Raw genomic sequence first — 12,239 nt, forward strand, 5'->3', positions numbered from 1 at the left:
TTCTTGGAAGACTTTTAAGGCAAACCAGTATTTAATATTTGAATGTTGCACTTATTTTACATTGTATATGCCTTTTCTTCTCATAAGGAGACTCAAAACACTTTTCATCAAACAAAATAGAAAAATATATCTGTACTTTGTTCAGGCTTTATTGGACTCAGGTTTTTGGCTTTCAGGTTTTTGGGACTGGGTTCTTGGATGTTATACAGGTCCGAATCAGGTCCAGCGAACCGGTATCCACCCCTATAGTAACAATGCAGTTTCATTATTCTATATGTGCAACAAGCAAACAAAGAGGCAGACACCAAACAAACAAACAAACAACCAAACAAACAAACAAACAAACAAACAAACAAACAGACCGATGTTCCATGCCAGGATTCTCCTGTCCGCTGACAGAACCGTGGAGCCTGCAGAAGGAGTCGTTTTGTAGGTCTGGATTGGTCCCCTGGACAGAACACATACAGGATACCGTAGTGGTACATCATTATTGAACAGAAGTAAGTAATAAACCAATGCTAGAGTGGCGTCTGCGTGGCATAGTGGCAGAGCTAGCCTGGGTGCCAGACCACCGCGCTCCTGGCGCTAATCCTTCGGCCGGGGAAGCAACTCGCGCCGCCGCCACAGATAGCACACGGCCCACTAATTATCTCTTGCACGATAGAAACAGGGTTCGGCTGCCAAGCACTCCCGGGTGCCAACTCTATCCCTACTACTAGGTCTTCCCCGCCCAAAAGGGCTAATTATCATCGCATCGAGCGAAAGGTCTGGTATCCAGGCTATGGCAGAGCATCCGGCTATGAACCAATGAGACCCAGGTTCAATCCTGGGGTGTAGCGAGACATGTTCGGACATGTACGCAGACTTTGTGCCCTTGGGAAAGGAACTTAACACATATTTCCCATGTCCCAGGACCTAAGCCCTACAGTAGGGTTTGGGTTGGCGTTAGGAAGGACATCCAGCTGTAAAAACTCTTGCTACAAAAAAGAACTTACACTTGATAAGGAGTCCATGGGCTCCCCCATCCATGTGCAAGCACGTCCAACCCCCATGTGATGGGGAAAACCCATTAAATTGGAGAGAACACCCGAAATACAGTCTGTTGCGCTGACTGCCGCTGAGCTATTGTTAGTTGAAAACTATTATGTATAATACACTCTTTTACATTTGGGACTGCATTGTAAACACTGTATCAACTATCTAATAAAGTATGTAAACTATGTACAACATACTTTACATTTGAGACCGTATCTATAAGCAGCTACACCTACATCTACACTGTAGTGCAATGTGAACCAGTCAGGACTGCCTTGAGGAAGGTGACAGAAAGTCACTGAAACGTTGGTGTGAATTAAACACTTGGTTGTGCACAAAGAGTTTTGTTATTCAGTGACTTACCAACCTGATGAAAATGTTCACGAAAGAGGTTTTAAGGTAGAAAACAGCTCACAGTTCCAACCTATTCTCACCTGTTGTAAAACGGGATCTGAAGTTCACAGAACTCAAAGTGGTTCTTGACCTTGGCCCCGAGCTTGAGTTGCACCAGCAGCTTGACCTTGTTCCCCTCTCCCTGCAGCAAAAAGAAAGATATCAATATTGCAACTTCTGCTGAAGTACCTGCCAAATGAAGGAAAGATACCAGGGAGCCCAAAATCTAATACTGTACTGTAAAATGCATTTAAGTTTGCGTGGCTTTTATTTCGCGGTAGGGAGGAAATTGAGGGTTTGCGGTGGTTTTAAGTTCGAGTTTGAAACAATAGTAGAGGTACAGTCATAGGTGGGCAAAAGTTTCGCGGTGGTTTTAAGTTCGCGCTGAAAGTTCACCGCGAAAACCGCGAACATAAAACCACCGCGAACATTTCTGCATTTACAGTAATCTATTTGATATGGCAAGACCTGGCCACATGCCAAATTTCATAACATTCCATGTTACTAAATGCTGCTTAAGCTCAAACCAAGACCCCCAGCTTGACGTTCCATCTGAGAGGACATCCCTAAAGCCACCGTCATAAATAAGAAATTCAGCTCAACCGACGTGTTGGCGAGCTTCAATTGTGCATTTTCGGCCAAAGTACGGTCGACGTCCTGCCAATTACGCGGGCTTCTAGCGATTTTTAGAAATCAAAGTTGATCCAAATATTTGCCTTTTACCGGGTTAGTCGATACTGAATTCGTCCATGTCCAAGAGATGGTACCATCTCATGAGGGACTTTTAGTTTTTAGTGTTTGACAGACGTCACCCGAGATTTTAATTGGAAAATACGGTCAACGCTCGGGTGATTTTAACATTCGGCGAGCTTCGGACGATCTACAAATTCGGCCGACGCTCGCATGAATTGTGACGCCGGCTTAACCGAAGCTAATCATTTTCACCATAGAGTTGAGTGAAGAACAGGAACCTTACCCTCATCATACACTCCCTGCAAAAATATACCCTGCTACTGAAACAGCAAGGAAACTTGCTGCCACTAGGTACTACAAGTTAGGTGAACAACAACCTTACCCTCATCCGATAGTACCCCCTAATGGGCAGCTCGCGGACCTGTGAGGCGTACATGTAGTGGCACAGCCTTCCAAGGGAACAATACTGGGGACTCCCAGCCTTCAGAGTCTAAGCAAAGAACCCTTAGCTAACAAATCCTGTCCTTACCCTCATCTGGTAGTATCAACTCCCTGTAAAAATATACCCTGCTACAGAAACAGCAAGGAAACTTGCTGACCTATGTGCCACTAGGCACTACAAGGTGAACAACAACAGACTTAAACCCTCATCTGGTAGTAAGTTAAGCCCTGATGGGGAGCTTGTGGCTCTCCTCAAACATGGGACCTCAGGCTTCACATCCCATCCGAGAGGACATCCCTTGGATGAAGTCGAGGGAGGGCACAACAATGGGGCCTGTCAGGGATTGGAACCCAGAACCTTCAGATTCTAAGTCAAGAAGCCTTAAATCCTGTCCTTACCCTCATCTGGTAGTACCAGCTGATTGGCAGCTCCTCTCTGCTCACAGACCTGTGAGGCGCACATGTTGTGGCACAGCCTTCCAAGGGAACAGTACTAAGGACTCCCAGCCTTCAGATTCTAATTATAAACCAAGAACCCTAACAAATCCTGCCCTTACCCTCATCTGGTAGTACCCCCTGATAGGCAGCTCGCGGACCTGCGAGGTGTAGTGGCAGAGGGTGATCATGTGCAGCGGCGGGGTGAAGCGCAGCTTGTACGGGCCCATCGTGGCCGTCTGGTGGTGCGAGGAGGTCGCACAGTTGTTCAGGATCTGCAGGACGGAAGCACATCCATGTTTGGAATAATATGTACAGTAACTGTACATGCAGAAATGTTCGTGGTGGTTTTATGTTCGCGGTTAAACCCACCACGAACATTTTGTCCAATACTGTAGCAGTACGTTACTATAGCACTGCCGCGAACTTTAAAACCACAGCAAACACCCCCATTTTCGCCTTGTTGCGAAATAAAAACCATGCACTTAAATGCATTTACAGTGTATTGTAGAGGAAATAACTACACCACAAAACAAGAAGTTTCCTTCCTGATGGTGACTGGTCATCAAAACTCTGAGGAAAACTGCAGAATGAACTTGTATCTCTTTTACTGCAGAATCTGTACTTTGTTATGTATGCCATGTATTTTAAGTATGATTGTTCTGTTGTTCCCTGTCTGTTATAACAGTGATATGTGATTTTGTATAGATGAATTGCACACCCACAGTCATCTTAGACTTTGAAGGACCACCAACAGATTGATGTATTTATTTACATGTAACGAACCACAGGAAGAATTGCTCGCAGAAATGGCAAACTAATTGTGGAGCCAAATGAAGGCAAGTCAAGTAGGATAGTTGAAAATTCAGCGCACTAATTTTTGGTGCAAAGTGGCGTCTGTGTAGCACAGTGGCAGAGCATCCGGCTATGAACCAATAAGACCCAGGTTCAATCCCCAGTGGAGTACCCAGACATGTCCGGACATGCACCCAGACATGTGCCCTTGGGAAAGGCACTTAACACACATTTCCCATATCCTAAGCCCAACAGTAGGGTTTGGGTTGGCGTTAGGAAGGGCATCCAGCCGTAAAAGCTCTTGCTACAAAAAAAGGACTTGCACTTGATGAGGAGTTCTGGGGCTTCCCCATCCATGTGCAAGCACGTCTAACCCCCAGATGATGGGGAACAAAAGACGTTAAATTGGATAGAGAAAGAATCGGGACAAATTTTTAGCTCCGTGCTGTGCTGCTGACCTGTGCGAAAATTCAATGCCCTTAATTTTTTTGTGTACGAACGTCTTAACTCTGCACTATACGATAAGAAAGATGAAGGTCAAGCTCGATTTTCGGCCTCCCGGCGGCTTTCCTTGGTACTTCAGCAGAACATTATCAAATTGTATCTTCTGTGATGATATGGACATGCTACTGTCTTGACTTTTTGGTGGCATTAAAAAGAATTGGTGTAGATTTGTAGGTAGTGCCCTAGTTTTAGCTGACTTAGGTTTCGAATCATCACCCCCCCTCAACATGACCTCAGCATGACCCCTGACCTGTGTGTCGGTGCTCTGCACACAGGGGTGCACCAGGATGTTCTCCAGGGGCTTCCCCACGGGCGGGGCCGGCAGCGACAGGTTCACCGTCACGTCAGGCATCACCCCTTCTAGCTCCGTCTGCAGGTAAACAACAACAACAACAATAAACAACAATCAACGAGAATGTCTTTCATGGGGGTTTTCCTAGAAGTATACAATGATGTATTACACATTTAGCTACACGCTATCACACCTAACCTTTGCACATCTAGCTACACGCTGTTACATCTAACCTTTGCACATCTAGCTACACGCTATCACACCTAATCTTTGCACATCTAGCTACACGCTATCACACCTAACCTTTGCACATCTAGCTACACGCTATCACACCTAACCTTTGCACATCTAGCTACACGCTGTCACATCTAACCTTTGCACATCTAGCTACACGGTGTCACATCTAACCTTTGCACATCTAGCTACACGCTATCACACCTAACCTTTGCACATCTAGCTACACGCTATCACACCTAACCTTTGCACATCTAGCTACACGCTGTCACACCTAACCTTTGCACATCTAGCTACACGCTGTCACACCTAACCTTTGCACATCTAGCTACATGCTATTATTTTTTTTATTATTGGGTAGGCCGACTACTCTCTCTTTGCAGCCAGGGGCTGAATGGCGAGGAGCACGCAATTAGTGGGGCTAGATCGCAAGGGTCCTAACCGAAGCTAGGTACTCATTTACACCTGAATGAAGTGAGGAAAGTACTACTAGTGTAAAGTGCCTTTCCTAAGGGCACAACGTCAACGGGACAAATCAGAGAACCCTGGATTTGAACTCAGTACCTCAGTATCACACCTAACCTTTGCACATCTAGCTACACGCTATCACACCTAACCTCTGCACATCTAGCTACAAGTGTTATTCAAAGCACTAGTATTAAATTAGCCCCTACTGTGCTTGGTGGAAACGAGTTCCACTCTACGATGTATGAGATGTCCTAGAGATACATTTGTGTTGATGCTTACCTTGCAAGTTACTGTGCCATACACCATGTATGCATCTGGCTGGCCCTTCTTGTCATACTGTTACGGGGAGAAAAATAAGTCATCATCATCAAGCTGTTGTAATATTTTCTTACCTGGATGCCATCCTATTATTACTGGGGCTCCTACACTCACTATCCTAAAAAAATAGTGTAGGAGCCCCGTAGTAATAGAATGGCACCCAGGCTAATATTTTTCATCAATGGAAACAAAAAGGATCTAGTTGTAATTCAAGACAGTGGCTATGCCACGGCTGCCTCCAGGACCCGTCCCTCCGTCGCTGGACGGAAATTTGCTTGTTGAGACGGAAAAAAATTCTGCCCCATCCGTCCCAAAAATCTGAATTTCATGGCATGAAATAGATGAAAATGTATTTTAGCTTAAAACGACAGGTTTGATTATGAAAATGAACAGTATTGACTCACAAACAATGAGTGGGATGGAAAAGAATTTTCAGCTTGAGACAGCCCTCGGCTATGCCAAAAGCAGACAATAAATGTATAAAGACAATCCCTCTGTGGAGGATGCACACAAACAATGCCCTACTAGCCATCTATAGATGAAAACATCTGTAGTATTTTCCACTCAATCACAGCACTTCCACAGCACTTCCGGGGCTTTAAGGTGTTGCCCAAAATTTACTGGCTTGATGCAAGAAGTACAAATAACAGGAAACTCGACGACAGGTATTTCCTGTTATTTCCTGGTCGTTGAGGACATCTTCAGATGCCAGTGCCTTACGTTACACGTCCCTGTCCTATATCACACGTATCATATTACTGTAATTCACTTTATCTTCACGGTAGCAAAATTTTGCGATGTAAGGAAAACGGACATTTTCACTGAACTTTAACTTCACGCAACGGATGTGAGAAGGAATCATAGATAGTTACAACAGGTTTTTCACTGTGATGATAAGTTCATGATACAGAGGTGACAGTGAAAACAGTGAATATAAAGTTACAGTCAAAGAAACAAGAATTAGAGTATTCTGGGCAGGAAACTATGGACCCACAAGGATGTCAAATTACCCGCACCAGGGGAGACCATGTTTGTGCTCGGGTCTGAGAAGGATGTTTGGTCAAATATGGAAGTCTGTTTCATCTTAAGCATTTGGACACATCTTTCAAAATCCTTTAAATGTTCATCAGTGTATGATGGTGCCAACTGTCCTTACAGTACGTACACAGAGATAAGATATTTCTTATCAGTGAGGCCACACCATCTTAATTTCTAAATAACGGTATTTTAAAAAAAATGCTAGATTGGAAAATCAACAGGAAAACAGAATCTCAGAGGAAAGTTTGTACTTTGGTGCACACAATTTCAGGGAGTGAACAGGGTCAGGTGCAAGTTTTCACTCCAGCCTTCTGTTTTCATGATTTTTTGCTGGAATTAAAAAAAAAAATCTATTAACCAAGAAATTAAATTGGTGTGGCCTGAAGACAAAAAAAATGTTTAGGTGATGTAAAAACAATAATGAGTTGATAGTCTCTTCAATATATAAAGGCTCTATCCTCTACTATAGCTACAGTTGCATGCAAAATTATTCAGCCCCCCCTTGCATTTTGGACATTTTGGCAAATTGAGGGACATCAGAACTTCAAAATATTACTAAATCACATAAGTGATCAACAGATATATTATTACATTCTGATACCACAGCAAATTTAAAAGTCAAGATTTTTTTTCTAATCCATCCAAAATTGCAACTTTCACACAAAAAGGAGGTTGCAAAATTATTCATTATTTCTGTATAGCCGGTATATCCGTCCTTCGGCGTAACACACCAGCTTTTCATGATGTCCTCTTGCTGAAATTTAAAAAAAAAAAATCCGTTAACCAAGAAATTGAATTGGTGTGGCCTTACCTGCACTGCCTTGATGTGCTCTGTGATGGCAAAGTAGATCTGAGGCTTCCCCTTGAAGAGCTTTGGCTTCCAGGCAGGTTGCTATGGTAACAGTCGTCAGTCGCAATATGTTAAAAAGGGCTATAACCTTCTCTTATCTATTTATTTATCGGCTCGGCTGTTCAGGAAACAAAGCCAGAGCTGCCCAACTAGCCTGTGGCTGATAAGACCATTCAAATGGAATTTTATGCTAGGGTCACATTTCCTAACCGGGGCCCGGCAGGGCTGTTTGCGGAAATGAAAAATCAAACTGTATGTCAATACATTTGCACAAGAAAATTAAGAAACATGCAGAACAAACAAAAGCAACAACAAAGATCGTTCCTGTAAGATGCTACCTGAGAATGATTCCCTTAGGAATGCTTCGGTGAAATTTCTAGAATATTTTCAACTCAATCTTAGTACTGTACTATCAGCTCCGCCCCTCATGCGTTGCCAACAAAAATTGTGATGTGACCTTACCTTGACCTTGGGCACGGGGTCAGGTCTGTCCAGCAGTACTGAGGTCACGGTGAAGGGGTCAACGTCCAGAGGTGACCCGAAGGGGGCTGCGTGGCACAGGTAGTTGTACAGCTCCAGGAACTTGGGGGAACTCTGGAGGGGAGACATGATGACACACTTGTGAAAGAAGGCAATCAGTGATAGCAGTCTTCAACCCAGACTTCTTTACATTGTTTCCAGGCCCACAGATAAAATCAGATCAAGACGTACAATGGACGTCGAAAATTTTGGAGGTACGTTTTTTGTTACCTTTCTAAAGTCACTGATTGAAGAATCTTCTAGTAACTAGTAGCATTTGGGATGCAAGACCACGCTAAAAATGTCAAGTATAACCTTTTGATATTCAAAATGTTTGACAAAAAAATGTCCTGGATGGGAAGGAGACAGTGACACAAAACAGACTGCTGCATTGACGACGCCCGGTAACGGTGGAAGTGGCCTTCAGTTCAGGTTTCCTGTCTGCCGGCTAGAGAGTCTGGTATGCGGAGAGTCAGTGCTCAATGACCTGCAGTGGACCCTTCTCTAAGGAACGCCCGCCTCACCTTTTTCTATAAGCTAGTCAATAATTACATCAATATTAACACAGATAGTCTACTGAAACCAGCTCAGGGGCGCTCCCGGGGGAGCCACACGCTCAACTTTCAACCACTTTACGCCCGGACAGACACTTACAAACATTCATTCTTACCCCGCACCATCCCCGAGTGGAACGCCCTGCCTGGCGCAGTTGTTACGGTTCCCACCGTTGAGTCATTCCGCGCCAGGCTGGAGGCCTGCCCGCCTTAGCCTGGGACCTCCTCCCCTACTACTTTGCCCCTCGCAGGGTTATTTGGGGGTAATCGAAGTTGAAGTTGAAGGCAGTCCATCAGGAGGTTGGGCCAGAAAGACTTTTCCTGTACTCCTGGTAAAGCCTGTCACACGTTCAGGTCCTTCCCACCACTGAGATGCTCCCCATGACCACTCCCTAACCAGCACGTCGCCGGAACATAATGAACTAAATGCATATAAGGCAATTAGCCTGCTATTTAAACCTATTATAACTGCCAAATCATCAGAGGTTAGGACGGAGGGTAAATCCTCAGACACACATTCAGGTCCCTCCCACCACTCTGCTCCCCATGACAACTCCCTAACCAGCACATCACCGGAACGTAATGCGTATATGGTAATTAGCCTGCTATTTAAACCTATTATAACTGCCAAATTTCTTTTGTTCTCTTTGGTCAATGTTGCATCGGAGTAACAGCCGTTGCATAAGATATGTCTTTGGACACAACTGAATGAACCTAGTATGTATGTGCGAGATATCAACCTTAAATACGCGAACACGACCGTAGACGCAAGTTGTTCCTTACGTTCCGGCGACGTGCCCCCCTAACCAAGATTGGCGCTGGGTTGGGAGTAGCCTGAGATCCGTCCAGTTTTTTCCTCTGGTTGCATCCAAGCAGAATATGACTTTGCCGACTTTTTTTGCTTTAAATCTACTGTATAGTCTGGTGCAAACTGTTACTCTCCAAGCAGAGGATGGGTTCCCGCAGGTTTTTGATGTGTTTTTAGGCGTTTTTGTCGGCCTTTCTACTTTTACATTTTTTTTGTCTGGGTTTATAGAGAAAAAAAATGAAAAAGTAGAAAGGCCGACAAAACGCCTAAAAACAAGTCAAAAAACTGCCGGAACCCATCCTCTGCTTGGAGAGTAGGTGCAAACAACCTTTAAAGACTAGTAGTAGACAACCTCACCAACCAAATTCAGGGCTCGAAATTCATTTTTGAGAAGCACCTTACCTAGAAATTTAGGTGCACAGAAAGAATATAAAATAAGGTAGAATGTCAGAGGAATGTAGTAACAAGCCCTACTGCCTCTAGATCTCTTATTCTTAAAAACTTCTGTAATTCTATATAGCTAACTTAAAAATCTAAACAAGTAATACATCAAACAAAGTACACAAAAATGTTACATTGCTTTTTCTGATACTTAAATTTCAAGAATATTCTGCATGCTCAAGTTTACAATAGTACATGACTAGGCTGCCTACAAAACTAAGAAGGTGCATTGGTGTAATTACAATTATGGCCGAGGAGAAAATCTATGCATCAACAAGATCATTCAGAAAAGTGAATGAACACTTTTACTTCTCTGCTTAACAGTCAAAAGTGTGGAAAGTTCATTTCGTCCACTCCAATTTATTTTACAGATAGGTAACTTGAGTGCAACTTAACATAATGTTTGCACTACATACAGAGACAGTCGATCTTCCAGTGTCTGTTTCCAAGTTGCTAATGGCAACAACCAGCAGGTAGTGTTCTACACAAGAGGCTGGTTGCCATGGTAACCCAAGCGAGAGAGGCAGATGCGTGCTTTGATGATTAAGTCTGGCATCAGAAGGAGATATCTGCTGGCTATGGCAGAAATGACATGTCTTTCAAACCAGAGTTCAATGCCCCTTGGGCCTCGTTTCTTTGGCAGGTGGCTGGAGCTAGTCTCTACCAAACTAACTGTAAATGCGTTTAAGTTTGCGTGACTTTTTTTTTGTGGTAGGCAGAAAATGGCGTGTTCGCGGTGGTTTTAAGTTCGCATTTGAAACAATAGTACTGCTGCAGTCATAGGTAGGCAAAAAGTTTCGCGGTGGTTTTAAGTTCGTTCTGAAAGCTCACCACGAAAACCGCGAACATAAAACCACCGTGAACATTTCTGCTTTTTTTTTTTACAGTATGCCAGCTTTAGGGAGAATATTTGCTGGTGGAGTTTGACCACCATAGGGTTTCATTTGCTGGCATTGAGGGGAAATTGTTAACCTTACCGTGGACCAGGGCTGTCTCCAGGACCCGTCCTTCCGTCCCAGGATGGAAATTTGCTTGTTGGGACGGGAAAAAATTCAACCCCCTCCGTCCCAAAAATATCAATTTCATGAGATAAAACTGATGAAAATGTATTTTTTTAAGCTTAAAATGACAAATTCAATGATGGAAATTAAAAAATCGACTCCCAAACAATGAGTAGGACGGAAAAACATTTAAAGCTGGAGACAGCCCTGATATGGACTGACTCTACTGGCAAAGTATTCCCGTAGGAAGGCCTGGTGGAGGCTAGGTTGGAGCCATGCTGATGCCTGGAGAGCAGCATGTGCTAGGCCACGCCAATCCAATTTGTCGATTCTTGGATCTTAGGAGTTGAAATGAAAGTTAAATTTACAGTCTCTTCTCTCTTCTCTTCTCATCTCCTATATCCTTTAGTCCAAATATTTGACCGTCTTACATGTATCTGTCTGTGTAAGACAGATGTCAATCAATCAACCAATCAATCAATCATTCGCGAGCATCAGGAACTGATCCATAACGGCTACAGACATGCGTAGCTAGGTAAGACAGATGTACTGTGATCTAATCATTATGAGATTTGAAGGAAGTAGCACTGCGAAAATACATGCCCAAGTCACATGACAACGATGTACACAGCATGCATTTCGATAGTTTTCAGCACCAAGGACAGTGCACTGGTTCTAACAGGTTTGAGTTCTTCCCTTAGGGCCCTGTCACACTTGTGCGTATATTCAAGTGCACATGAGTTGCGCATTAACATTTCTTAGGTTTAAGTAAAGTTTGCAGGGAAGATGTTGTTTTCTGCGTTGACCCACCGTTGTGCAGCCTAGTTATCGAACCCAAGAAATGACTTCTTGGGCTGGAAACTCAATCTTGACCAAAAACATGTTAAAACGCAACTCATGTAGGCTTGTATATACGCACAAGTGTGACAGTCGCTTTACCAACAATATCTATACAAGTCATGTATATAATAAAATCAAACTATATACACACATATATATAATCTAATTATATATCAATGATAAAACAAACCTTGGTGATGTTTTTCGGCAGCTGTCCCAGGAAGTCCAGGATGCCCAACAGAAGGGAGAAGCCAGCAGTTATCCCTGGACTGGAGGAAACAATTGGATCATGTACTGTAAATTTTGAAATGTTCACAGTTAGTTCTGTGTTATTTCAGTGACACGACATTATGACTCTGGGAATCACTATGTACGACTGTATGCTTATTTCAACAGCAAACTTGCGAAAACACTGCCAAAGACTCCTTCTCCTCCTACCTCAATATGTAGTCCCTGCGAAAATAAATGAATTTATAGTATCAAAGGTGGCTTTGGTGTCTTGTGGATGACTCTTGATTAGAATCAATATTCATAAAGTTACACACCACTCACATGAAAATGGGTACCTAATAACTCTTGT

The 12,239-nt window shown here is 43.5% G+C and overlaps 1 protein-coding gene across 1 annotated transcript in view; it reads right to left on the minus strand.

Moving 5' to 3' along the window:
* The window catches only part of LOC136434015 (AP-5 complex subunit mu-1-like), a 35,152-nt gene that overhangs the window by 6,940 nt on the left and 15,973 nt on the right, over positions 1 to 12,239 (minus strand). The window contains exons 5-12 of the mRNA XM_066426669.1: positions 11,850 to 11,928; positions 7,959 to 8,090; positions 7,458 to 7,538; positions 5,570 to 5,626; positions 4,547 to 4,666; positions 3,120 to 3,272; positions 1,470 to 1,570; positions 363 to 448 (exon numbers count right to left, since the gene is read on the minus strand). Coding sequence (XP_066282766.1) covers positions 363 to 448; positions 1,470 to 1,570; positions 3,120 to 3,272; positions 4,547 to 4,666; positions 5,570 to 5,626; positions 7,458 to 7,538; positions 7,959 to 8,090; positions 11,850 to 11,928 — 809 coding nt within the window. The remainder of the gene's footprint in view (positions 1 to 362; positions 449 to 1,469; positions 1,571 to 3,119; positions 3,273 to 4,546; positions 4,667 to 5,569; positions 5,627 to 7,457; positions 7,539 to 7,958; positions 8,091 to 11,849; positions 11,929 to 12,239) is intronic.

Source organism: Branchiostoma lanceolatum, chromosome 4 (assembly GCF_035083965.1).
Source record: "Branchiostoma lanceolatum isolate klBraLanc5 chromosome 4, klBraLanc5.hap2, whole genome shotgun sequence".
Taxonomy (NCBI): domain Eukaryota; kingdom Metazoa; phylum Chordata; class Leptocardii; order Amphioxiformes; family Branchiostomatidae; genus Branchiostoma; species Branchiostoma lanceolatum.